The sequence below is a fragment of the Scophthalmus maximus genome, chromosome 16 (assembly GCF_022379125.1).
Source record: "Scophthalmus maximus strain ysfricsl-2021 chromosome 16, ASM2237912v1, whole genome shotgun sequence".
Taxonomy (NCBI): domain Eukaryota; kingdom Metazoa; phylum Chordata; class Actinopteri; order Pleuronectiformes; family Scophthalmidae; genus Scophthalmus; species Scophthalmus maximus.
This window is the reverse complement of record NC_061530.1, coordinates 5,595,072-5,622,184: the sequence shown is the minus strand read 5'-3', so window position 1 is coordinate 5,622,184 and position 27,113 is coordinate 5,595,072. Positions and strand designations below refer to the sequence as shown.

Here is a 27,113-nt window from a genome sequence, read left to right as displayed (position 1 = left end):
CGATGTATCTTTTGATGATATTATTTATTGCAGAGAATGAAATCCCCAGATTCTTTGCAATTTCATTCCTAAATTGTTGCACTGTTTTCCAGCGCGGTCTGTCAGAGTGGTAAACCCCTCCACACATTGCCTCTCTGAGATGCTCTTTTTATACCCAATCATGTTACTAATCCGATGCCAGTTAACCTAATTCATCGTGACATGTTCCACCAAGTCTTGCGTTTAGTATTTCAGAACTTTGCCTGTGTTTTTTTTTGTTGCCACAGTTCAAACTCTTTTGAAACGTGCTTCTGGCATCGAGTTTAAAATGGGCATATCATTTTCAAACAAATAGAAAATTAAATATCAGTGTTAAATGCTTGGTATGTCTTTGTGCTATTTTATGTTCTGTAAATAGTCACATTTTGTTTTTATTTTTAGTTTTTCTATAGCCTTCCAACTAAAAAGGAGTAATCTCCAGACATGGTTTGAAAACAAACCCTCTTTGAAAGCATTGCAGTCACATGCAAACCCGTTCCTTGATTTTTCATAATTCAGGTCTTCCGTCCAACACCTGCAAAGCTTGTTTCCACATGCGGCAACTCACTTCTGAGACAGTGAGATGAAAGAAAAGCGCTGCCATTATGTTCTGTGTTTCTCTGACACACCGACTAACAGCTTGCCCACTCAATATCCATTGATTTAGCCACAGTGACTGTGCTGTATTTCCCTCCTTGTGTTGGTATCAGCCTCTGGAATGAAACTCTAAGCCTTCCACTTCCCCCTCTCTGCTCAGGGGATTCTCTTCTGCACCGCCGAATGTCTGAAAGTCCCCCCGGACCTCCTGAAAATCTACCTGCACGAAAGCAACCGGGTCTACAGAGACAAGCTGCTGGAGGAGCAGGACTTCCAGGCCTTTGATAAGCTGCAGAGGGACACAGTGAAAAAGTTCTATGAGGTGAGAGTTTTTTTGCAAAGTTCAGTGGAGGAAGACGAGAAGGAGGAGGGGGGGAGGGAGAAGACTTGGAGGAAATCATTAGACTGCCTGCTCTTGTGTCTGGACCTCGAAATCAGTGGTCAACACAGCGCGGGGAAAGAGGAGAGGAGGAAAAGAAGAGTGTTTTTTCGGGTGTGAGCTGGGGGGAGGGGGGGGGGGGGGGGGGTGATGGTACCGAGGGCCAGGAGAGGGTTAGTGGGAATATTAATCAGTATGGAATGGGGGGTTTGGCTGTCAGGGTATGTGCTGTCAGCCCTGCAAATTGGAAAACATTTTAATGGTTTTCTGTCCACTGCTCCACTCACTCCCCTCTCTGGCTCCGTTGCATGCACACCAGTCAAGCCACAATGAAGAACCTGACAAGTCTATGTGTACAGACGCCCACAGAAAGAGAAGGAGGAGGAGGATAATAATCCTGCCCACCCTAGAATACATTACTTAAAGCTGGCACCTTCTGTAAACTCATGACAATTTGCGCCGGTGCCAGTGAGCAATGTGCAGCCTGTTTTCGTGCTATATGTTTTTTTTACACGCAAACAAGAATATCTTTATAGCCCGCGGCACTTTGAGCAAGTGCTCTGGATCCAATGGAAGCGAAGACTGCACCGGACCATGAATTATACGTGAATTTTGTAGAAAAATGCCTCATTCATCACACCTACTGCAGCTTCACGCCAGTGGAACTTTAACAGAGCGGGCGGGCATCCGTAAGGGACACACAGAATCTCTCCAGTGAAATAATTGGGGTCCCAACAGTGGCCTGGGTGAAAATGAACTAGGTCACCCGCGGCGCAGCTGTGATATTCAGCTGTGTCCCTGTCCAGACGGTTTAAGCTTAACATTAATGTTATGCTGAAGGGGTAGCGTGTTTATTCGTATGTTTACCACTGCAATGTGTGTGTGTGAGTGTGAGTGTGAGTGTGTGTCTGTGTGTGTGTCTGTGTGTGTGTGTGTGTGTGTGTGTGTCTGTGTCTGTGTGTGTGTGTGTCTGTGTCTGTGTCTGTGTCTGTGTCTGTGTCTGTGTCTGTGTGTGTGTGTCTGTGTCTGTGTCTGTGTCTGTGTCTGTGTCTGTGTCTGTGTCTGTGTCTGTGTGTGTGTGTGTCTGTCTGTCTGTCTGTCTGTCTGTCTGTCTGTCTGTCTGTCTGTCTGTCTGTCTGTCTGTCTGTCTGTCTGTCTGTCTGTCTGTCTGTCTGTCTGTCTGTCTGTCTGTCTGTCTGTCTGTCTGTCTGTGTGTGTGTGTGTGTGTGTGTGTGTGTGTGTGTGTGTGTGTGTGTGTGTGTGTGTGTGTGTGTGTGTGTGTGTGTGTGTGTGTGTGTGTGTGTGTGTGTCCCTCCCTAAGGACATGGACGAGACTCTGGAGCAGACCAAGCAGATGAACATGTACTGCCACTTCTCCCAGGGGCAGGGGGAGCCCAGGTACTTGGCCGTGGAATCGTGGAGCACCCTCAATAAAACCCTGCTGGAGGTGCTGGACAACTACAACGACGTCAATGCCACGCTAAACCTGGTGCTGTTTGAGGACGCCATGGCTCACATGTGAGTGGGAGGTTTCAGACGCCAGGGACCGGGGGAGGGGGGGGGGGGGGAACTGGTGTCAACTGGAAGGTGTTTTAGGAACAGTTCCATTTACAGACTGTCAAAAGCAGACAGGACAATCTATAAAACAACACGATGCAGGTTGTGCATCGTGACAGGCTAACAGAAGCGCATGGTGCAGGTTGAGTGAAGAAATGCGTTTGGGCCAGAAGGTGGAGTTTGACCGACAGGTGACTTAATCTGTAGGAAGGTCTGGTCGTGTTCTGTCAACAAAGCCCAGATCCAAGGATCCGGAGCTGTGTCTTATTCCTCTGTGTCATAGAGAAACAACAACACGTCAATGAGCCTGACGTTCTTTCATCACAATGAAAACTCACACTTTCACCCAGTCCCACGTACACGTACACGTACAGCGGAGCCCCAAATATGCATTGAACCACAGTCCCCAAATACACAGTTTAAAGTCAAATAAAACAGAAAATGAAAGAAGGTGTTTGTGAGCGGATTTGAAAGATTTGGGGCTGAAAGCAACATTAAGGGTAGATGGTAGTGACAGACAAATTTACACATTGTTAGTTTTCGGGCTTTTCAAGAGATTTGTTGATATCGATTAAAATAAAAATATAGGATAACCCAGCCTTAATCCACAAGTGATGTGAACAATTACTAAAGCCTTAGGAGCTTTAATAAAATCAAAGATAATGTGCTGTGTTGAACTAGGTGCATATGGAGCACCATAAGTTCATCATTTTATTGAGTAAAATTCATATATTTCCCTATTACTTTTGGTCCTCCGTAGATGGAACTAGTTTCTTTAGAAAAGGGAAGGTTAAGGGAGAAATCCCTGCAGTCTGCATGAATATACGCTTGCTTGATCTTTTAAAGATAAACCTGACTACAGCAGATAATATGTATTCCATATATTAGCATTCACAAGTCACGTAAGGAAAACCTCTACCAAATTATTTTTGAAAAGTTTGGTCTTTTCATCTATTCCTCCGCACTCTTGTAACTTGTAGGCATGGTGAAGAATACTCCATAATGCAGATACAGTAGAATGTAGCTTGAGTAAGGTATCGAATGAATGTACAAAAGGCTGAATATTTATTCTGAATGGAATTTAAAGTGTGCTGGCCTGCATTGGAAATTGTAGGTGTGTGAAATATTAAGGGAGTTAAATTGAGCTGAAGCGGAAGTTAAGAGTGTAAAAAGTGACGCGTAGTGCAGCTGCAGTGTCGGAGCGGGATCATGCAACTGCGCGGTTTAGGATTTGTGGGAAGTCTAGGGGTCAGTTCGCTCAGCATGTATGTAGTTTAAATAGCATTTAAAGAGAAAGCGGTTGAACTGTCGGCGTCAGTGAAAGTGAAATGAAAGCAGCTGAAGTGCAAGTTGATGAGCAAACTGACATTTCAGTGAAAGCAGATGCGTCGTCACGTGACTGAAAGCCGTTGGAGGTGTATGAGATGAAAGCGGCGGAAGAGCATGCCAGTTGAATGTCAGCTGAGCTGGTAATGATGAAAGCAGATACAGTTCAGTCAGAGATTCTGGAGTATTTGCTGGAACCCGACCGATATGGATTTATGGGGGCCGATGCCGATATTGATATTGGGGAGCACAAAATTTCCAATACCGATACATTGGTTGGTATATATGTATATATATACATATATATATATGTATATATATATTTTTATCTGTCATTAATTGCTAAAATGTAGTTTTCAAGCCTTCATGGCGAAGAAATGTAATTGAGGCTTGATATTTTAGTTCAACCATAAACTTTATCATAAATTAGTAGAAATCAAAAGAAAACACTAATACAACCAAAGCAGTGTGAGCAGTGTAAGTGAGACGTGGCAGCAGTTGAAGTATCAGTGAAAGTGTGTTAGTTTGTTCCTTTTAGAATGATGCAACAGAAACGAAAAGGAGATCATTTTACCTGTTCAAAATGAAGAGATGATTCATCTTGTTTTAACAAGGAGACATGGGGATTCTCAGGAGCGCAGTACAACTGAGTCCAGTGTTTAACACGCCTCATTGTGTCGCAGCTTAATGAAGAGGGCTGGTGACGGAGGTGGGCTGTATGTAAGCAAGCAGCGAGAGGCAGAGGCTACCTGTAGTTGGTCTCTCGCTGTTTGCATTATGAGTCAGATCGTCTCCCTCACATTTCTCCTTCCTCCCTCCCCCGGCTGTCTGCACCTCCACATGCAGCTGCCGCGTTAACCGAATCCTGGAGTCTCCGCGGGGCAACGCGCTGCTGGTCGGAGTGGGCGGGAGCGGCAAGCAGAGTCTGACCCGACTGGCCGCCTTCATCTCCAATCTGGAGGTCTTCCAGATCACCTTGAGGAAGGGCTACGGCATCCCTGACCTGAAGGTGTGTGAGGGATTACACATCAAACATGCCTCGCTGCAACAAAAAAAAACAGCAGCCAATCAGTTAGTCTCATATAATGTCTTAAGAAGTTGATAACTTAACCATGGCTGTGAGTTTGAGACATAATCCATATGGTATGTAAACACAGTGGAGGTTATCCATACAGCATCCTCACAGATTCAGGTCTCACTGCCCAATCTCATTACGTGTGTCACCCTCCCACTCCATCTTTTTCTCTCTCTCTCTCTCTCTCTCTCTCTCTCTCCCCCCGTCACACAGGCCGACCTGGCAGCCCTTTACATGAAAGCTGGCGTGAAGAATATTGGCACCGTGTTGCTGATGACCGATGCCCAAGTGTCAGATGAGAAGTTCCTCGTTCTGGTCAACGATCTGTTGGCATCGGGTAACAGCAAGCTTCGCTAATTACTGCACGTCACGCTTCGCAGCTGGAGAAATGCCTTTGCTTTGCCTTAGGCAACAAATCACTGATCAGCCGCAATCACGCCGTGCCACGTGATGCATTTGCATCCTTTCCTTTTTTAACTGGTCATCATCAGCTCCCTCGTTTTGCTCTGGATTCTGTGGTACACATTTTTTAGGTATGCATTTTTTTATTTATCCCTTGTGAATGTAACACAAACTCAACCCACATTTAGAATTAATACACACTATCCAGTGTTGGAGTTATGTGTTATATGTCCTGACATTGTAAAATGACTGCAGCTATAAAACACAGTGGCGTGCGCAGACAGTTACACACTTGTGTATTAGAATATTTTTGAGGGGATATTCTCACTGTCTACTGACCAACCATCAAACTAAGATTCAAGATTAGAAATGTTGACATCATTTGCCAGAGGTTGTTTTGAATTTGACCGTCGTCACTTGGATCAGCATATTTCTTAGATTTTAACATGAAAAGCACAAACTCCTCCCTGAAACTGCTCCTGCAGATGAAAGTAAGAAAATGACATTGGCTCGGCGGGCAGCTGCGTGAACTCAATGTTCTGAGTGACGATGTGAAATGACACGGCTATCCCGTCTGAATGCCACGATGGCTTTCACTTTGTCATGTTTTTTGTTGTTGTTTTTTTCCGATCTCACGCCAGAGCAGGTTTGAGCAATCCAGAGGAGCATTTGTGCTGATGAGAGGAAGCATTAGGGCCAAAATTGAGCAATTTGAAATTAAGCAACTGGAAGAATAAAAAAAAAGGGGGGGGGGGCACTTAAGTACAAACATCTGAACTCAGACTATGGTGTAGAACGTCGACGTACACATTCCACGCTCTTCTCATCTCTGCTTAGCAAGCCCTCTGTATGAACCCTTGCTGCCCCCGGCTCTGTTAAAACACCTATAGTCTCAGTGTCGGTTCACATCCTGACTGGATAAGAAAGACTGAGAGAGTTCTCACAGGTTCGTTCACAGAAAACATCGGGGTTGCGGCCTTCAGTCGCGGTCGTCTTCCCTGTGTTAATGTGCATCACTTCATCCATTCAAGGAGAGATTCCGGACCTGTTCCCGGACGACGAGATGGAGACCATCATTGGCAACATGAGGGCAGAGGTCCGCGCCTCGGGATTGATGGATTCGAGGGAGAACTGCTGGAAGTTCTTCATCGACCGCGTTCGCAGACAACTCAAGGTGAACCAGTCTGACAAGTGCAGGACAAAGAGATGTGCGGTTTTTGTTTGTTACCGTGGAATTTCGCTACCGATCATCTAGAAAAAGTCGTTCTCAGTGGTTTTCCTCAGGGGGGGAAGTTTGACATTAATCTCTCTCAAAGAACCGCGTCTGTACTTGATCTCCATCCTCCCGTAATGTAGCAGTAGCATGCTGCTCCACACTCTCATTTGCCGTTCCAAAATACAACAACCCTCAGACTTGGAGAAACATCTGGTCCTATGATGAAGTCTCTCCCCAGACAATTGTCTTTTCTGACATTTTCAGATGAACCTGAATGCGTCGGGAAGCGGCAGACGCAGAAAATACAAATCACCAGCGTGAGCAGAAGAGCTGCCAGCGTAGTTGTAGATAATTTTCACCGACGTGAAGACACTTTGTTCCCCCTGGGGAGAGAGGGATTCCAGGGGGTTGCACATCCTATCATTATTACAGTGTGCACCACCACCACCACCACCGCCCACATCCTCCACCCCTGCCTGGCTCCCAGCTTTCAAGCCTGAGTTTGAGAGTGAATAAATGAGGAAGGCGTTTCCATGGGCACGGGCTTGTAAAGAGTAAATCTCTCACTGTTTGGTTCTCTGTCTCAAAATCAGTCTGTCTGGAAGGAAAGAGCCGCTCACTTAGAAAGATGTTGTCACTCTCTGTGTTGGCATGGAATTTGCCGAGGGTGTGTCCCTGCGTGTAACTCTGCGCGCTGAGAATCGGTTGGCAAAAGGCCAACAATGAAAAAGCATGAGGGCTAGTATCAGTGGAGCAGCGGTTCCCATTGTAGAGGTCAGGACCTCAGAAGTTGTCACTTTTTAATGGGTGTCAGATAATTCCTGGCACAGGAAATAATAAAAATAGATACAGCTCCGCCTTAAAACCTTGAGCTATGTAATATTTCATGTCAGGCATTGTGGAGAGGGGAAAGAACAGGGTGAAAGGGATCTGACTTTCTGGGGCCCGGCAGCTCATGTGGCCTGAGGGTCGCGTGCATGCACAGTAACGCAGCCTGTGACAAGGGGCCACATGTAGCCACGGCTTTGTTTTGACAAGCTGAACGAAGTTAGGAAACCCCGTGTTTGGAGAAGTTGAGTGAAATGTGTGTACACTGTAAAAATGGTTGGGAAAAAATACTTACTGCACCACTTTACAGCAATTTTTATTTTTATTTTGCAATCTTTGCTCAAGCTTTGAAGAAAATCAACAAATCCTCTTTTGTTCTGATCATTTATCTGTCATAATTATTAAAACATAACCCTTTCAGCTCTAAATACTAAGGACTCTAGTACCACTGCTCACCAGGGTCTGGGGGAATTTAACCCAGTATATTCCATACGTTTTCCATATGGTCCTCGATGGTTTTCCTCAGATGGCTGCGACTCAGGAGGTAGAGAGGGGTCATCCACTTACAAGAAGCAATGGTTCGATCCCCGGCTCCTTCAGTTTTCGTGTGCTGAAGTGTCCTTGAGCAAGACACTGAACCTTAAAAATGTCAGGGTTCAGTGCCTTGCCCAAGGACACTTCGGCCACAGAGTGGAGGAGCCCGGAACAACTTGTCTTGAAACCCCCTGCTAAATTAAGTATTGAAGGCCACATGAAGTTAGTCGAAGCAAGTACTCCGCTGAAGTTTACAAAGCCATTCAATTATTTTCCATTCACTTTATTAAAAGATCATAATAAGTCAAGTTTTTGGTTTCTACAGTGTGTACAAGTTGAACCTGAAGGTATTTTAATGAAACATAGAGCCCCTCCTGATGGAGGCAGCTAAGTGAGTCAGCGTGCACAACAAATTAGAACAGGAAATGTAGAATAACATTGTTGTCCAATTCCCCACAGTTGATTGTCATTAGTCGTGTCCCTGGCCCTCTGTGTGTTTGCCTCTTCAGTCTAATGCTCCTGAGCATCTGGCTGAGCGTCTCAACAAGCCAGCTGCTCGTCTCCGACGGTGAAAATCAGTCCGACACGGCCCGCAGCTCAACGCACTTTTAATCCACATGCTTGCTGCGGGCTTTATTTGCTTAATGATGTAGCTGCAAATAATTAATGCACAGTTTTCCGTTCTCCCTCTTGACCCTGAGGAAGTGCCAATCAGCGCAAGAATTCTTTTCTCCATCTGACTGAGAGGAAACGGCCGCGATCTGGCTTCTGTATCAGACTTTACTCTCAATTTTGTTTGACCTTGGCGCGCGCGTGTGTGTGTGTGTGTGTGTGTGTGTGTGTGTGTGTGTGTGTGTGTGTGTGTGTGTGTGTGTGTGTGTGTGTGTGTGTGTGTGTGTGTGTGTGTGTGTGTGTGTGTGTGTGTGTGTGTGTGTGTGTGTGTGTGTGTGTGTGTGTGTGTGTGTGTGTGTGTGTGTGTGTGTGTATCTATCTTGTGTGTGTATATTGCAGGTGGCTCTGTGTTTCTCTCCAGTGGGTAATAAACTGAGGGTTCGCAGCAGGAAGTTCCCTGCGGTGGTGAACTGCACGGCGATCGACTGGTTCCACGAGTGGCCACAGGAGGCGCTGGAGTCGGTCAGCTTCAGGTTCCTCGAGGAGACGGAGAATATCGACGTGAGTTCAGCTCACAGCAGCCGCTAAAACGTTATCCGCTCTGTGAAAACATAATTTCAAATGTCAGGCACCGTGACACAATGAATGCGATATTAATTTCAAGAGCAAGACCGGAAACCTTACAAAATTAGATCCACGGCCTAAGCCTCAGGGAATATTACTTTCCCGTTAAATCTGCAGACTCGTCGGCTTTTCATGCTAAAGTAACCATCTCCATGACTTGTAATTCCTCACAGCCTCAAGTGAAGGAGTCGGTGAGTAAATTCATGGCGTACGTGCACATGAATGTGAATCAGACGTCCAAGGAGTACCTGGTCAACGAGCGGCGCTACAACTACACCACGCCCAAGTCGTTCCTGGAGCAGATCAAGCTGTATCAAAGTCTGCTGGGTCAGAAGAGCAAAGACCTCACCACCAAGACTGAGCGGCTGGAAAACGGCCTGCAGAAGCTCAACAGCACCTCCGCTCAGGTACCGCCCATCAGCATCCGCTTTATGGATGACATCAAAAGATGCGTTTCCCTTCACCTCCTCAAAAACAGCAGTATCTCAACCCATCAGAGGCAGGGAAATCGAACCAAGCTACATCTGTAATGTTGAAAAAATGTTTGCAACTAATTAACTTTCTGATTTTGGGGCCAATGACTCGATACTTCTACATCGCAGAACTCACGACCTGAGCAGTTGGGCAGCTTAGTTTAGACATTACAACCTCAGGTCTTGATTTAGCAGCTGCTGTGCTCACATTCTGACTTATTTTAATTAAGTTCAAATTTTAATCTGGTTGCATATTTTAACCTGACATGAGTGGGGAATCCTTTATGTTCTTCGTAAATAAAAACACTGGACATTTGAGCATGTGCAATTACATGACAATGGGGCCAACATCTGCTGAAGAAGATCATTTGGAATAACCAAAAGCTCCAGACCTGGTCTTGTAAATTTGTCCATGGTATAATTGTTCTGTTTTCAAGAACAGGGAGGGAGCTCCAAATAGATTGTCTATCAACCCTAAAGATTAACCCGAAAGCTTGTACGACTTTGAGGTAAATGAATGAAAGCGTGTGTCCTGTGCGTAAACTTTTAATTATCTTATACTGAACTATTTTTCTCACATTTAAGAAAAACTTCAGCACTATTCCATCTGGCTCTGGTTCTCATAATCTGTTGTGATAAGGGTTTGTGCTGACTCTGCAATCACCTCTGTACACATCAGGGCAAGCGGCACGAGGCTTTTCAAATGAACCTCAGCTTTACAGAAGTCCTTTCAGATCTACTTGTCAACTTGAGTTTGAATGAAAGGGAGATGTGACCAAACTCGCTGCGAATGGTGCGTTGTTGGTTCGGCGCGTGTACTTGTCGGAGAAGCACTTGTCGGAGTGTCAAGTTAATGCGACCCATCGTCACAATAACCACAATTCTGAACATAACAGGAAGCAGATTGAAAAATAGCCCAAACTTTAGATGATTCACACAGTGGCAAAGTGAAAAACAATGACAGTTCAGAATCACGGCAGCACTTCTTGATTTAGGATGCAAAATTGAAATATCGTACAGTAGACAGAAGTGTTTCTACATCTCAGTGTGCTGAAGCTTTGTCGTCTTTTGACATAGAGTAAGAACAAATGCACATGCTTTAATGACCCACTGGGCTACTTCATCACCTTGTCCTGCTGTAATGCTCGAGCTGCAGCTCAACTAAATTGTGCAGATTTCTGCAGACACGAAACCGAACAAATGCTTCCCTCATCAAACTGATCTCAGGCTTCTTTGTGCCCGTTGTCACCGTCTTTGACAAGCCATTTCTACACTTCGATAATTGTGTACAAAGCTTTAAGGGACCCAGAGCCTGTTTCCTGCAGTGAAGTTTTAACTCTCTTCTGTGCGGAAAGTCATCGTATCTGTTCCAGAGCATTTAGACACTTTAATGTTTATAGAATCTCTGTCCTAACTGACTAATAGATATCTCTGTCATGTTGCTACCAGACTGCATGTTACTTTGTGAACGTTCCCTTGTTTGTCTTTTCTATATGTGAGCTTAGTATGATCATATTTAGCTTTAGAGTCCTCAATTGTTTTTGTTTTGTTTTTACAGATACCTTTTTTCTTTTTCTTTCTCTTTTTATTATTTGACTTTAATGCTACGCATATGGTTTCATTTTAGTATGGCAAATCATTTCCTTTCCATTATACTATATATTATTGGTAGGAAGTGTAGATAATATACGTATGTAGGTAACAGTAGTCGTAGAAGTCGCCGTGGAGATAGTTTGAACAATAGTGGTAGTCACAGTCCGTTCTCGTCTTTGTATTAAAGCCTGATCACACCAGCATTTGAAAATGTGAAGTTGGAGAGTGAAATGGAATTGCTGCACGCTGAGGATCTAATTGGAGGAAGTGGAAATTAATTTGCGCGAATGTTTGATTAGTCCAACTTCTGTGAACAGTCAGACGTGAGCCGTGGACCAGTAGCAAGCTGCCGTGACAGCGCTGACCTATGGAGGGCTGCGGAGTCCAAATTGGAGGATGATGACGGAGCTTATTATATGCTTTGCACCGTTAACTTCTATTTAACCTCCTCTGTCGGGGCAAAACCTGTTTGACAAAAGAGCAGCAGTTTGCAGACAAGTTATCAGACGGGAAACGATGGTAGCGATAAATCTGTTGGAGTAAACACTGAGCTTGTGTTTCCCCCTTCGATGACTTAGACAAATGGTGGACGACGGTGAACAAAATGACAGGACGGAGAAAACAGATCAGTAGGGAGCATTCCTTTGCTATGCCATACACCGTCAATTATCCCTGCTGAGCTACTGTACATGGAGAGTAGAAAAATATCTGATTGACTTTTTGTCCTTTTTATTCTATTTTATGTGAAATGTTTCTTTGCATCATCTCATGTTTCCACCTCAAATATCTTCACTCGGATCCATTTGTTTGGATGTTTACCATCCACGCACATTTTGCCGATGAGAGCCATGAATAATGCAACGCTGGGTCTGTATGGGAAGCGGCCCTCATTATAAATGGTCGACTACACCGGACTGTGAAAACACACACTCTTACAGTTTCCCTCTTACATACCATGCATAGTCACTGCTTTGCATAAACATGCCCACACGGCCACCCGCGCAAAATGGCACATGCATAAACACCTTCGTACACAGACACTGTAGGTGACGTCAATGTATTGGAAGCCACGGTGTCCTCTGCTGTTTCCCATCGCACCCATATCGCTCCTTTCCCTGTAGGACACACACACACACACACGCGCGCAAATAGAGAGGCTGTATGGTAATTGAGGAGTCCTCTAATTAGAGAGCACACACTTTACAGCAGCAAGCCACTGTTAATGCGCCCTGTGTGTGGTAGTGCATCCACACTGATGGCCACACAACTATAAGTAGTGTTATTTAACATTCTGTGCAAGAGGATCCATGGCTCACCAGGGGCTGCTGTGGTCATGATAAACAAGGACCAGGAGCAATGGATCTCTGTCTGTGTGTGTGTGTGTGTGTGTATGTGTGTGTGTGTGTGTGTTTGTTTGTGTGTGTGCGTGTGCGTGCGTGTGTGCATGTGTGCGCGTGTGCGCGTGTGTTGGGGTGGACTGTAAGAGATGCTGTATAAGTGTATGAGTCATCTGCTCCCCAGAGGACACATTAGTTCCATGTGTTTTTTTCCCTCTTCAACATTGTGGAGGTTGTGTCCTACCTTAGGCTGCTTTAGTCTTGGCTAGTACTGTGGTGTGTGTGTGTGTGTGTGTGAATACACACATGCACACACAGAGTACTAGCAGTCTTTTTGACAATGTTGTGCTCATAGTAGCAGAAGTATTACCACTGAAAATATTTGTAGAACCACAAATTGTAATCATAGCAGTCGTACTAGTAGTAGTAGGATTAATCAGATCAAGATCAAGAGTGGTAAAGGGATAGTGACTAACTGTACCAGTAGAAGTGAATAATAGTAATAGTTGCAGTAGTAGTAGTAGTAGTAGTACTGTACTGTTAAGACTAGTGATAGTATATAACTAATAATATCAGGGCTTCAGAGTGTGACCATTTTGGTCGCATATGCTAAATTTTGGTCTCAAATCATCCTCTTGAAAAAGCACCTTTTATTCCTGTTTACAGTTATTTCCATAATGTATTAATACATAACCAATGTATATGGGAACTGTCAAGAAAAGGTATAATAGGTCCGATTTTTTTTGGTGCACCTAAATGTTGTATTTGTTGCAGCATAAGTGGTATTGGGCTCTTGAAGTAAAAAATAGTAGTAGTACTAGCAGTTGTAGTGTTGGTAATAGTAGTAGTGGTAGTAGAAGTAGTAGTAGTAGTAGTGTTAGCAGTTGTAGTGATAATAACATTAGTCGTACCCACAGTTGTTGTGGTAATAATAGTTATAGTAGTACTAGCGGTTGTAGTAGTAGCAGTAGTGGGGGTAGAAGTAGTAATAGTGGTGGTGGTAGTAGTAGTAGTCGTGTTTGCATTTGTAGTGGTAGTAGTAGGAGGGCAGAGAGGCAGAGGAAGTGATAGCAGTTGTAGTAATATTAGTAATAGTAGTAATAGTAGTAGTTCTTGTAATGATAATAGTAGTAGTAGTAGCAGTAGCAGCAGTAGTGGGCTGTTTTATAAAGACAGTCAGGGAGCAGAGAGACAGCCTTGATTTCCATCAGCAGTAGATAAACACAGAGGCCCAGATGTATTGAATCTCACCCATGTCTCCCACCAATTAGTCGCCCCCCCCTCCCCCCTCCCCACCTATTCATCATGTTGATGGCTCACTTGGTGCTCGTCTAATGTTCGACTGAATCTTTTGTGTGGAATCGTCGCAACCCGAAAGGACTGTCTTCCCCCCGGCCTGATTTCCTGTTTGTTAATTAGCTGAAAGACAGGCATGAAAAATAGTCTGTTTTTATTTCCCAAGTGCAACATTTTGATGGAGTCGGACGGTGATGCAGAGCCCTATTTGTCGGGGAGTTATGAGGAGGTTGTAACAGCTTTAATTTCTCTTTATGGCTGTCCTTGGTCTGTGCGCATGTGTGTGTGTGTGTGCTGAAAGCAGTTCTTGATCCTAAAGTTGAAATTTTTGTCCCCACAGATATGCATGCCATTCATCTTTTTCTGCCCCTTTAACTTATTGGACAGACTGTATTTTTCGATAATGGCTAAAAGGTCATGTGCATGGTCCTGGCACAGCTTTGCAGGGCAACGCAGGACCTGTGTGAAGCTTATTGCCTTTCAGCTTGATCAGCAGTCGTATCACTCATAATATCCAACAATACAAACAGTGAAAATAAATATTGGGTTCATAATTATGGGGAGCTGTCGGGTTTTCTCTGTTATCTGATGATGCCTCGTTCCCACTATGTAAAGTGCCTTGAGACGATATGTTGTGATTTGGCGCTAAACAAATTAAATATAATTGAATTGAATATAGGTGCAATTTACGTGTTCTGGCCTTTTGCCCTCAAAAGAAGGTAGCAAACCAATCGCCCCAAATAGGCACGAAAAAGTCGAGTCACTTCAGCTAGTTTCTTTCTCATTAGAGTCGAGAGGCCAATCACAAACTTATCACGTGCAGAAAATGTTTTTTCAACAAAGTATCTTCGGAGTAAATATCGTGTCTACCATACAAAAAAATGCCCAGGAGTGATCATTGATAAAAACAAAACCCCCCCAAAAAAACTTCAGTGCTGTTTATTAATATTCCCCGTTCAAAAATAATTAGCAAAAGTAAATACTTTGCAGTCAATGGCAGGCTTATGAAAAGAGAAAAAAAGCTAATGCAATGGAAGGTGCTGCTATTGTAGGATGTTTTTGTGACGTGTCACAGCTACAATTGATCTAAGATTTGATTCATGGTTATGTTAGACCAGTCAAGGGTTTGGAAATATTGACTGAAGTATACTTAAATTGTATTGATGAGACTCATGATAGAATAGTGTAAGGCTGCCAAAAAAATGTGGGGCCTCCCTACATCAAGATGACAAATAATATTTGTCATGATTCATTAAAAAAAAAAAAAAGCTGCCGGTTAAGGTTAGGGTCGTAGGGTTATAAGAAACGCACCGTGGGAATCTGTGGACTCAAAACTTTCTCATGTTATGTAGCTTGAGTTGTTAACATGAATTTGGACATCGTGGACATGTACAGTTATCGTGCTTTGGCGATATGCTGATGTAAGTTGCTTTTAATTTATTTTTGTATAGGTGAAACAGGTTGATATGGGCGTGCAGCGGAGATTCTCCCCGTCCGGTGCATGTGCGGTTTGGCCATATCGCTTCATGTTTAGCATAATTATGTATTTTTTATGTATTATATTTTGTTTCACCTGGGTCACAATCAGAACCACATTTGGTCCTTGTCTGAGCCAAAGTTAACCTCTTTGTCACCAAAGTCTAAATAACTTAATAAATCAAAGTCTTTTGATTCTTAAGTAAATGTTGAGGTATGAGCCAATAAAGTGATAAGCCAATGCGCACACATACATTGTTAATTGCTGTGATTTTTCCCACGATCTATTGGATGTGAAAGAACTATGGTGTGTGTGTAGAGGACAAAGTTGATTGCAGTGACGGTTGGACTTATGGGCAATTTCCTTTTTGGAAAGGATTGACATCGGACATGTTTTGACCTGTAGAGATCGAGAAACGTTTTAATGGGCAGGTATCTCACTGGTGTGTAAGCAGCAAAACATGAAAAAGATGACAAACAGCCCTGCACTCAAACTGCCCAATGTGACTGATGTGACTGAAATGGAACAATATGACATCCTTCAGTTCCACACTGGCTCTAAAATCAATAACAACATTATACATGTATGAACAATTAACATGTTACAATAGCATGCAAATACCGGAAAACTATAGACAATAAGTACCACCACTGCTGTGCAGAAGACACCTTCAAGTCTGAAGGGTACAACTACATACACACGTTCGCATACAGTACAACTTAATTTTAAATAAATGTTAAATAGATACAATTATGTAAATTATATTGCAAATGCCATTTTGGATAATAACCGAGTGAAAATATGATTTTAGAAGTTTTTGCAAAGTTAATAACAATCAAAAGGTAAAGTCTCTTTGCTACAGGGTCTTTTGGATATGATCTCGAGTTCATTCATCCAGACCTACAGACCCGTCTCATCTCCCTGACCTCCTGTCCTCCATGTCTCATTCTCTGTTAGGTGGATGACCTCAAGGCCAAGCTGGCTGCCCAAGAAGTGGAACTCACGCAGAAGAACCAGGATGCAGACGAACTGATTCAGGCAAGAACATGCTCTCCCACTACACAAACTATCAGTTAGTGTTGGTGTTTTCCCACTTACACTACGTCTGGTGTGGTCTAGAGTTTGGTTTTATTTGCCCAGGTTTCGCTATATCTGTCTCAGAGAGTTCGGCTGCTTAACGAAGGAGGGGAATGCAAGTTCACATTTGGTGCTCAAAGACGTGAAATGACATTAAAAATTAAAAAAATCAGCACCAGCTCGTCCTTCCAGAAATGATGTCCCTGGATAACCCTTGGATAGATTTCTGGTGTTAGATGTAGAAACGGCTCAGTAGAAGATGAGAAATCCAGGGACACGTGGACTTAAGCCTTTGATCTGCTTTTAGCTTTTCCTATAGATCGATCTCCGTAAGGTCGGAGGGGTAAATATTAGCATACTGAACTTTTCTTACTGCTGATCTGGGTTTGTCAAAATTTGAATTTTGCTTACTGCAGATTTTGTAGTTACATTATAAGTCCCTTGCAATTCCTCTTTTTGTCTCTTCCTTAGTTAATGCTGCTGAATGGCTTGCTTGAAAGGATATTTTGCGCAGTACATCCATGCTGTGAGAGCTCTCAGCCTCTGACTGAACTTGCACCATTAACCCAACCATAACTGGGTGCGTCCTGTCCGCAGGTGGTCGGGGTAGAAACCGACAAGGTGTCCAAGGAGAAGGCGGTAGCTGACGAGGAAGAGCAAAAGGTGGCGGTCTTCGCTGTGGAGGTCACCGGTAAACAGAGAGACTGTGAGCGGGACTTGGCCAAGGCCGAACCAGCTCTCCTGGCTGCTCAGGGTGCCCTTGATACTCTTAATAAGGTCGGTTACTCTCCCTCCCTTGCTGTGTCTTATTGATTTGCTCAATCATACTTTTCTCTCTTTAGTTCTGTTCTAGTTTAAGAGGGTCTGTGTTCTTTTTTCTGTTTGATTTCATTTTTCCAGCTTCAGCGGAATAAGTTATGTCCACACAGGCCTTGACCTGATGATTGAATCACAGGATTTAGCTGGGATTTTGCGGAAAATAATGTATTCTCCATGCTCTGAGGGCATTTCACTTCATCTTTTCATCCCGTGTAGGTTTATGAGCAGCCTAGGGGATTTCAAAAAACACCCTCTGTGTTTAAAAGGTGCTCTCTGCTCAAACAAGCTGAACAGACAGTTCAGTCACTGCTTGGAGCTCTCTAAAGATGCTCTAATTAGTATTCTCTGTTGTCTTCTCAAAGTCAGCACAGGTTCCTCTTCCTTTATTCTAATCCCCCCCCCCCCCCCCCCCCCCCCCCCCCAAGCAGACCACAGGAATATGCGGTTGTTCAAACTCAGTTAAATCATAACCCTTTAATTTTTCATCCATGCTTCCCTGTCTTTTCAATGTCAGAACAACTTGACGGAGTTGAAGTCGTTTGGCTCTCCGGTGTTAGCGGTGACGAACGTCACAGCGGCAGTTATGGTCCTGATGGCGCCGCGTGGGAAAGTCCCGAAGGACCGCAGCTGGAAGGCTGCAAAGGCGATGATGGCCAAGGTGGACGCGTTCCTGGATGCCCTTGTAAACTTCAAGAAAGAGAACATCCCAGAGGCTTGCCTTAAAGCTATTCAGCCTTACCTGAATGTGAGCGTTTCAATTAGCCCCAATTCTTTAAAGTCAACGCAAACAGTGCGCCATGTCTTCTGCAAGGCAAGTTCAACTAATAAGTCATAAATTGAGCAGGGGCGTGATTGCAATGACAGTAACACATTATGGCTGCCGAGTGTCCAAATGACAGCCAGAGAAAATCAACCAGTTAATTAAGCGTTACAAATTCAACAGCCGCCCCTGATTATGAAGTTCACTGGAGCAGAAACTAGGTATGTCAGTGCAGCAGATAAAGCCAAACTTCTGACTAAATTCACAGCGTACACCACCCACATTCAGTTTCCAGATTGATGTAACGTGACTTCACATTTTGTCATAAACACCTATGATTTTAACTATGGTTTTAAAATGAAAAACTTTAATTGGCACCCATTCCAGCAGATAAAGTAACTCGGGGATGATAATATTACCTAATATAAAACTATAAAAAATAATAGAAAACTTGATATAGGCAGGCATTGCTGCCTAACTGATAATAGTTTTTCTGACGAGTATCGCACATATTAGCTTTTTAATATAATCCTGTAGTAGTAGTGTAATGTTCGCCACATTAGCTCCTGTTTCAGGTAAACAAACCTAAGAGGATCTCATTTTGTTTGTTTACAGCAGCTACTGCATTTTGCTTGCACATTCCCTTTAACATTTTCACGACAAATGCTTAATGGATAAACCTATACTGTGCTTTACATGTTATGGTTAGGTAACACAGCTAACTAGTGAATTAATTAAGTGAAGTCGAGGCTTAGGTGGCTGTTACGGTTAGAACCAAATGTCAGAAAGACATTCTGGTCTTAACTCACGTCCAAATATGTAGTTGATGCTTTTGCATGGGAGCATAGCAGTACATATATTTCCAGCCCCCTGCTGGACTGTTATATGTTTTATTTTTCATTTGTCCCTTTCGGTCTTCTCCAGGACCCAGAGTTCGAACCAGAACTGGTGGCTTCCAAGTCGTTGGCCGCGGCGGGTCTCTGTTCCTGGGTTGTGAACATTGTCAAATTCTACGAGGTGTACTGCGAGGTGGAGCCCAAGCGCCAGGCTCTGAGCAAGGCCAATGCAGATCTGGCTGCTGCACAGGAGAAGCTCGCCACCATCAAGAGCAAGATCACTGTAAGCCATCGTGTTGGACTGAGTTGTTGAGGCGTTGATGTGCTATATGCCAATTATCTATGTCAAAGTAAGACAACTAATGTCCAGATGATATTTTCTTGAAAAAAATGATAGCCATTAAAATAGGTGCATGACAGTTCTTGCCTTCTAGTAATTTCTTTGACAGAAAAATGCACTGAATAACAGTAAAGTGTGCTCACAACAAAAAAACTGTGTGGCTGAAACAAGACTTTTAAAAGCCGGCAGTCTCAGCACCTAGCAATAAAAGATTTCTGAGACACCACTGCACTATCAATCGTACCCTGAAGATATGCAGTGTAATAAAAAGTTGATGCTACAGAAATCAAAACATAATAAAAACAACAACCAGACGCCATGAGCTGGAGCCAAAATTCAGGATATGAATTATTTTATCAAGGCTTGAGTGACAGTTGACACACGAGCAATGCCAGTAATGACATACCAACAGCATTCCATCAATACAAAGCTGGTGTAAGTGCTATTAAAGGATTTTACTGTTCATTAATCTAAACCCAAATCCATCAGACTTAAAAAACGCCATTGACAAAAGCGCCAGTAAATAATTGTTTCTCAGTGGCGTTGACATTCAGCACATCGGAGCACGAGAGAGCCCCACCAGAGAGCGGTGGTCGGCACTCAGAGTGCAGAGCGATGACTGTTGGTAAGACCCAGCATGGCTTCTCGCTGTCATTTTTCAGCCCTCAGTCAGATCGGTCGAGCGGAGACAGGGCTCGGAGCCAAGGGGAATTAGCAATCCTCAAACTAATCTACTGAACCTGTGTGCCTCTCCACCGATTAATCCTGTTTGTCCTTGTGCTAATTGCTTCCATATGCCAAATAAATCCATAGCGGAAGGAATGATAGGTTTGAGCCAACTTCTCACGCACTCCCAAGTTTCGTTCTTAGGCAGACTTTAGTCATCTTTCTTTTCTGTCTTTGAGGATTCTTCACGACCATGCCATATTTTAAACAAGTGCCAATTTTTCTCCATTTCTGCGTGTGTGTGTGTGTGTGTGTGTGTGTGTGTGTGTGTGTGTGGCCTATCAGCGCCTCGATGAGAACCTGGCCAAGCTGACAGCCCAGTACAACAAAGCCACTGGTGAGAAGCTCAAGTGCCAACAGGAAGCAGAATCAACCGCAAGCACCATTTCCTTGGCCAACCGTCTGGTGAGGAGGGCAACAGGGGGGGTCACACAGAGCATCAGCTTCCTTATAACACACACTAACTCACTTTCTTACTGAGCTGTGCCACATTCTTTCCCTCCGATATAGATTGTTATTTGTTTGTTGGCCTAGCTATTTCTTCCTTTTTTTTCTACTTGTTTAGGGGTATTGAAGATATTTAGGTACAAACAGATGCGCTACATACAGATCTATATCTATCGATCGATCTATCTATCTAAAACTAAAGTTCAGCCCCTCCCTGACCACCCATTTGACAGTTTGCCACAATCTTCACGCAAGGTCCTTTCAGTCCTAACTCTCTCCAATCAAAAATACACAGACAACACAGGGCAGTGCAGGATAAAGTTTTGCTGATGTTGCATCTCATGATCTGACTGTGAAGCCTGGAACCTTGAATACCTACTGTAGTAGTTTAAATTAGGGACTGTGTGCAAGATTGACTTTTGAAAAAGGCTTTTGAAAAATGAATCAAATAATTTGATCAATTTAGCTACATGGTTAAAATATTCTGTAAATGTTGTATTCTTTGTGTTTTGTATATTTTGTGAACAACTAAACTAAGACCATATACCAGTGGAGGAAAGTAACTAAGTACATTATTTCAGTATGTCCATTTTATGCTACTTCTACTTATGTACTGCTGCTCATATTATTACTTCACGACATTTCAGAAAAATAATATTGTTCACAACTTCTTTATAAAGTAATATTTGACATTTATTCACTTAGCTTTTTTCGCTTTTGTCCCGAAGCAAATGAGGTACAATCCAAGCCACATTAGACGATAATATGTTTTTTACATACAACCTTTGTCACCAGCATTTGATAGCTACATCGTTTTGAATTTTAACCACACAACAGTACATAAAATGTTGCATCTTGACTAAATGTGAGCAACATCAAAAAGGCAACTTACACATAAATGCAGCAGCTATGATTATCCAATATGATATATTATCAACATAACACTCACAGGTGCCATTTGTATTTTTCGTTGATGATACTGCAGTACTTTTACTGAATTAGCATTTTAAATGCAGGACTTTAACTTCCCAAGCACTGACATATACAGTAAACATGATTATAAATGAAAACAAAGAACATCATGCAGTTAGAGGATTTCTCACAACTTCCCTCGTCAAAATTGAAATAGATGTATGTTGTACAAAATACATATGTTTACACACATGCACTCACATAAAGTCAAATTTTGACCACAGCAGAATTAAGTTAGGTGTTGTTGACACTGTTGGGATGATGATCTCAATTATTCAAAAAGAAGCTTCCAAAGGGCCTGATGAGAGCAAAACAAGAACAAGGGCTTGTACTCTGGCCACTCAATCACAAGAATCGATGTAAATAAAGTGAACTTGCTCAAGTGAGCAGTGCTTCCACGTTCTGAGTCTCTACCAAAGTGTGCGGCCTCCCAAGTTTAGAAGAGATGAGATATTAAGGTGAACTTTATTGATCCCCGAGGGGAAATTGGATCATTGCTGCGGTAAAGATTGGAGGTGTTGGTACACGAGCAGAGAGGTGATGAGAGGATATGAAAATCTAATAAAAAGAGGACTTGAAGGTAGCAGGGAGTTGTTGTTCGGGAGATTTCCTGATGTTCATGGGTTTGTGCATCGACGACGGCAGACGTGGATTAATTTAGATTTGATTTTACAGGATACTCCAAGGGGAATTTGGTGTTGTGAAGTAAAAGAAAAATAAATCTCTTTTGTCTGTGTCGCTGTGTTTCAGGTGGGAGGTCTGGCATCCGAGAAAGTTCGCTGGGCGGAGGCCGTGGAAAACTTCAAGATACAGGAGAGGACTCTGTGTGGGGACGTCCTCCTCATCACTGCCTTCATCTCCTACCTGGGATATTTCACCAAACGCTACAGGCTGCAGCTCATGGACGACACCTGGAGGCCTTATCTCAGTCAGCTGCAGGTCAGAAGTAGTGGACAGATCAAAAATTGATGAACGATCGGACATGTTTTAAACAGACTCCAGAGACAACCATTCAAATAAACACCCACGGTGTTCTGTAAACACCCAGGAAATCGTGGCAAATGAAAGAATGTAAACAGGATTACTTCAGTGTCTGATTGCATCACAATAGTCCTTTTATCAGTTGCCAGGATAATCACAGTCCAGACTGTTTTCAGTTGTACTAACTCAATGGCGGAACATGCTGGCAAATGCTGTCAGAGCAGGGGCGCCCGTCTCTGTCTTGAAATACCTCTTGAAGGCTACTTTAGCTGATCTCCTACACTTTGGCCTGGTCCCTGAGTTGCTTTGAATAAAAGCCAGATCAGTAAATGTAAATGCCAAAGTCAAGGATAACATTGTATTTGGAGAAAAGGTGAAAAAGAAAGAACAAGAAGAAGAAACTGCTCATGTATCTCTGAAGCTAACTAAACACTTTGTTTCACTTTCAAGTAAATCCATAACAGTGATACACATGATTCAAACTTCGCCAATGTCATCTGTAAGGTTCCCATCCCAGTGACCGCTGACCTGGACCCTTTGACCATGCTAACTGACGATGCCGACATTGCCGTTTGGCAAAATGAGGGCCTGCCCGCTGACAGAATGTCCACCGAGAACGCCACCATTCTCACTTCCTGCCAGCGCTGGCCCCTCATGGTGGACCCCCAGCTGCAGGGCATCAAGTGGATCAAAAACAGATATAGTGAGAACCTGCTTGTCATCCGTATCGGACAGAGAGGGTAAGAGGCTTCATGGTTGAATACAAAAAAACGTTATTGTGTTGGACACGGTTTTGGACAGATGAATTCCTCCTTTTTTTTTCCCTGAAAGGTACCTGGATTCCATCGAAAGAGCACTGGCAGCAGGTAGCGTGGTTCTGATTGAGAACTTGGAGGAAAACCTGGATCCTGTTCTTGGACCTCTGCTGGGCAGAGAAACCATAAAGAAGGGCAGGTAAGAGACATCCTGAGCTTTACAAAAAGGATATACATTGTGTTGCGTATCCAATCTCAGTATTGCTTTGGCACTGGCTGAAATGTGTCTGCATTATTGAAACTGTCAAGTATTAAACCGTTGCCCTGATTCTTCATCTTTTTTACATTTCCGTTGACAGTTGTGAAATAAAAAACAAAATCCTTTGCATTCAATTTAATGACGTGTTACTGCAGGGGTTAGATTTCAAATAACAAAGTCTATAAATGCATACAAAGAAAATCCAATATGAAACCCATTGAAAATAATGATTGTATGATGAAGCATGTCCAAAACATGTCCAGATAGGGAGTCGCTCCTCTTCCATAGAGTCCTTCAGGTTGCACTGCCATGTTTCTACAGTAGCCCAGGATGGAAAAACCCAGCACCGACTCTAGAGGGGATGTTTTGTGTGTTTTCGGTACCTGAAAGTTCTCATACGCGCTTGGAAAGGGTTGGTTGCAATCTGCGACCTCACCGCTAGACGCCACTGAATCCTGCACACTGGCCCTGTAAAGATTTATGGTGGATGTGCTCAGGGGTTGAGAGCCACAAACAGAGCAGGGAAGTCAGAAAGTAGTCAGGGAGTAATGACTTTTTGGTTTAGCACTTATAATTGGATTTGCTGACAATGGGGAAAATATTGAATGGAAATAGGAAAGTATGGGGAGTCTTTTGAAAGACGAGACGGATCATTGTAGGATTTCTGTGAAGGAGGAAATCCCATTAACTGGTGTCTGCTTCGGCGGCATCAGAATCTTTACTTCAGAAATCTCCGTTCCTCATTCACCCGCACAGGTCCATAAAGATTGGCGACAAGGAGTGCGAGTACAACCCCACTTTCCGCCTCATCCTGCACACCAAGCTCGCCAACCCTCATTACCAGCCGGAACTGCAGGCCCAGTGCACACTGATCAATTTCACCGTGACCAGAGACGGCCTGGAGGACCAACTGCTCGCCGCCGTGGTCAGCATGGAGAGGCCAGACCTGGAGACGCTCAAGGTGAGGCAGTCAGAGTGTCAGTGGAGGGCGGGGAGAGGTACTAACCTGACGGAGATATTCAACCACTGTGTCGCAGGAATTGTCGAAGTGAACCTGAGCAGACATGGAAGTGCCTGTCACACTCTCCGGGCGCTAGAAAACACTCTCTCTTTGAAAATCACGAAAGGTTGCTTCATGCTCAGGCCCTTTGATTCCACAACAGTCAGCCTGTGCCTTTGATTAACGGCAAACTAAGTGGATTTGTGATAATTAAGGGGCTTTGGATTCTGCCCTAAGGGAGACTGGGACCCCGGATGCCTGCGCCCTTGTTAGTGTGACACGTCCATGTGGAACGTGAGATGTTCTGGAAATTAGACTTCCACGTGCTTTCGCTAGTGCCGTTGAATCAAACACAGCTGCTACATACTCCAGTGTGATCACTAACTCTTTCTGCCATTAGATCAGAGGCACGTGGTTTTATCATAAAGCTTTATTACTGAAAACATCTTCCCCCGCTTAGGCTGAAATCAAGGCTCGACAAGAACAGTGAGAGTGAACTCGAACGGTGAAGTTAGAGTTGCGGGCAATGAGCTGAAAGACACTAAAACGCTCCACGCAGCTAAATGGAGATGCAGAGTTGCGTGATTCTCTGTGGGTTTGTCATTTCAGGTGATGTATTTCACATTACACGTGGCACACTGACATGGTCACGTGGTGCATTTACAGTTCAGTGTCCCATCGCTTTTACTGCGCACACACTTGTGCCCATTTTCACACCATGTGTAACGCTTGCACAGACAGTGGCAGATATCAGCGCAGATTCAGGACATTACTGTAGATGTACTTACTGCTCTTAAGCTAAAGTACGGATTTTTTTAATTGCTGTACATAATGTTTGAAAGTGGTCATCTGTATGCGTGTCTTTATCACCAGCCATGTTGTTTCATTTAGCAAAACTACTGTATCTGTTACAAGAACACATTACGTTGTATGCAAAAACATGAAAAAAAAAAGAGTTGCTTCGAAGAGATGGTTCAGATTCCAGCATCCTAAATCGTCTGATAATAGACACTATCAAAAGAAAAAGTATTCATATTTGACTGTCATGGCTTGTGGCCGCCACGAAGAATCACCCATACGGACAATAATCCATTAATAATCCCCCCCCAAAAAATGTAATTAACTTTGAAGCACTAACAATTTAACACTGTCTCCGTCACCCCGGGGGAATGCCCCTGTGACACTTTTCCATTTATCATCAAGCTCCATGAATGTGCGTCTTGACGCTGTCCTCAAGGGAGGTTCAGCTGGGTTGTTTTTTTTTTTATCACTTTGCCAGATTCATTAATGTTCACACATCCACCTCTCCAAAATCAAAGCAGAGGCAGATTTTAGACGCTTTGTGAAGTTCCCCCCCCCCTTTTTTTATTTTTTATTTAAATGGTTGCTGCCTCTGTTGCGCATCCCTTGTCCCCTCGACTGCGAGGAGAAGAAAGCTGTTGTTCCACTCTTTGATCAGTGTCGCTGTCACCAGCAGGAGCTTAACGCTGCCACTGCTGGTCAGAGTTAATGGCCAGCCCGGTACACTGTGTACAGTACAGCAGGTTCCCTGGCAGCCAACTTTTTCAAGGAGTAATGAGCAGCAGATAGTTAGGATATCCGCAGCATGGTGCGCGGTGTGAATGTAAATGTTCGTAATTAAGCAGAGCTCCGGCGCCTAACGATGCCTCCCGTTCGTCTCATCGGCAATCTGCTCTTTTCATGTCAAGATGTTTGAAATGGACTGGCCAACAGCGCGCTACTGTACCGCGGCAATTAGACAACGCATTGACGGACCTTGCACTGTTTTCCTTAAACGCTTCTCTTGTTAGTCGAGGGGCCACGGAAAATCCGAAAACCCCCTCTTGGCTCACGTCTGGCTGCCGGCGGTGTCTCTAAGAGATCACAACGGAAGATAATGTGGGAACTCTGTTAATGGGTCCGGCAGATTTACGCTCGCACAATACCATTTGCATTTTTATGGCTTTTTCTGGAGGGCACCCTTGTTTGCGTTGGGCCTCTGTAGGCAACACTTTATTCAGCGCCGTAGGCTTTAATCCATGCACAAATCAGCATTTTTAATGAACGGTGAGAGGGGGAGGAAGTAAAAAGCACCGGAACGCCGGAGTTATTTTAAGTCTAATGTCCCCTCAGCAAACTCCAATGGAGGAGAAGTGAAATGTGATTCAATGAAGCTTGTTTAATTAGCTTTTCACTGAGATCGGATGGCGAGGGGGGGGGGGGGGGGGGAGAAAAAAAACAAGATCTGGAACTCGCTTATCATTTTAATTAACAGTGAAAGTTGAAGGTGGGTGCCGGTGGGGGTTACACACTCCAAGCGCCCTGCTATCAAAACACGGCCCGGAGTACAAGGCCCTGAATGTCTTTTTGTTGTCAGTCAACAACCCGGACCGATAACAGTCGCCAGACTGATAGCGGAGTGCAAATTGCCCCGTACCCGTTCATATTCTCCGAATGACTCGGTGGCATTATACCTCTTAATGAGGTTAGCGCTGCTCCCGAGCCGTACGATGAGTACCGGGTGAATGAGCTCTCATTTATCCGAGCGAAAGGCGGGCTAAGGAGCTTAAAATGTCAAGATTGCCTTTTTGGGGAGCGCACAGGGGAGGGATCGGTCCACAACCTTTTTACCACAGTAACTAGCCCGGGCTGCTCCCCCGGAACCATCCTTACCCGTGCATGTGGCCTTAATGAGCGTTAAAAGGCTCCACCTCCCGAGGTACCTTAACAGGGCTTCTCCGTGGCACTCAAGTAGTCTTTTGCCTGGTAAAAAAAAAAAAAAAGGATAGATGTAATA

General features: G+C 43.9%; 1 protein-coding gene across 1 annotated transcript in view; it reads left to right on the top strand.

Annotated features, from left to right (window-relative positions):
* Nucleotides 1-27,113, top strand: part of dnah9 (dynein, axonemal, heavy chain 9) — a 129,531-nt gene that overhangs the window by 68,405 nt on the left and 34,013 nt on the right. Inside the window, exons 49-64 of the mRNA XM_035612880.2 lie at nt 776-937; nt 2,316-2,512; nt 4,724-4,886; nt 5,166-5,289; nt 6,386-6,528; nt 8,944-9,105; nt 9,342-9,575; nt 16,302-16,382; nt 17,019-17,198; nt 17,755-17,985; nt 18,925-19,119; nt 20,188-20,307; nt 22,072-22,260; nt 22,807-23,042; nt 23,134-23,256; nt 24,073-24,277. Coding sequence (XP_035468773.2) covers nt 776-937; nt 2,316-2,512; nt 4,724-4,886; nt 5,166-5,289; nt 6,386-6,528; nt 8,944-9,105; nt 9,342-9,575; nt 16,302-16,382; nt 17,019-17,198; nt 17,755-17,985; nt 18,925-19,119; nt 20,188-20,307; nt 22,072-22,260; nt 22,807-23,042; nt 23,134-23,256; nt 24,073-24,277 — 2,745 coding nt within the window. The remainder of the gene's footprint in view (nt 1-775; nt 938-2,315; nt 2,513-4,723; nt 4,887-5,165; nt 5,290-6,385; nt 6,529-8,943; nt 9,106-9,341; nt 9,576-16,301; nt 16,383-17,018; nt 17,199-17,754; nt 17,986-18,924; nt 19,120-20,187; nt 20,308-22,071; nt 22,261-22,806; nt 23,043-23,133; nt 23,257-24,072; nt 24,278-27,113) is intronic.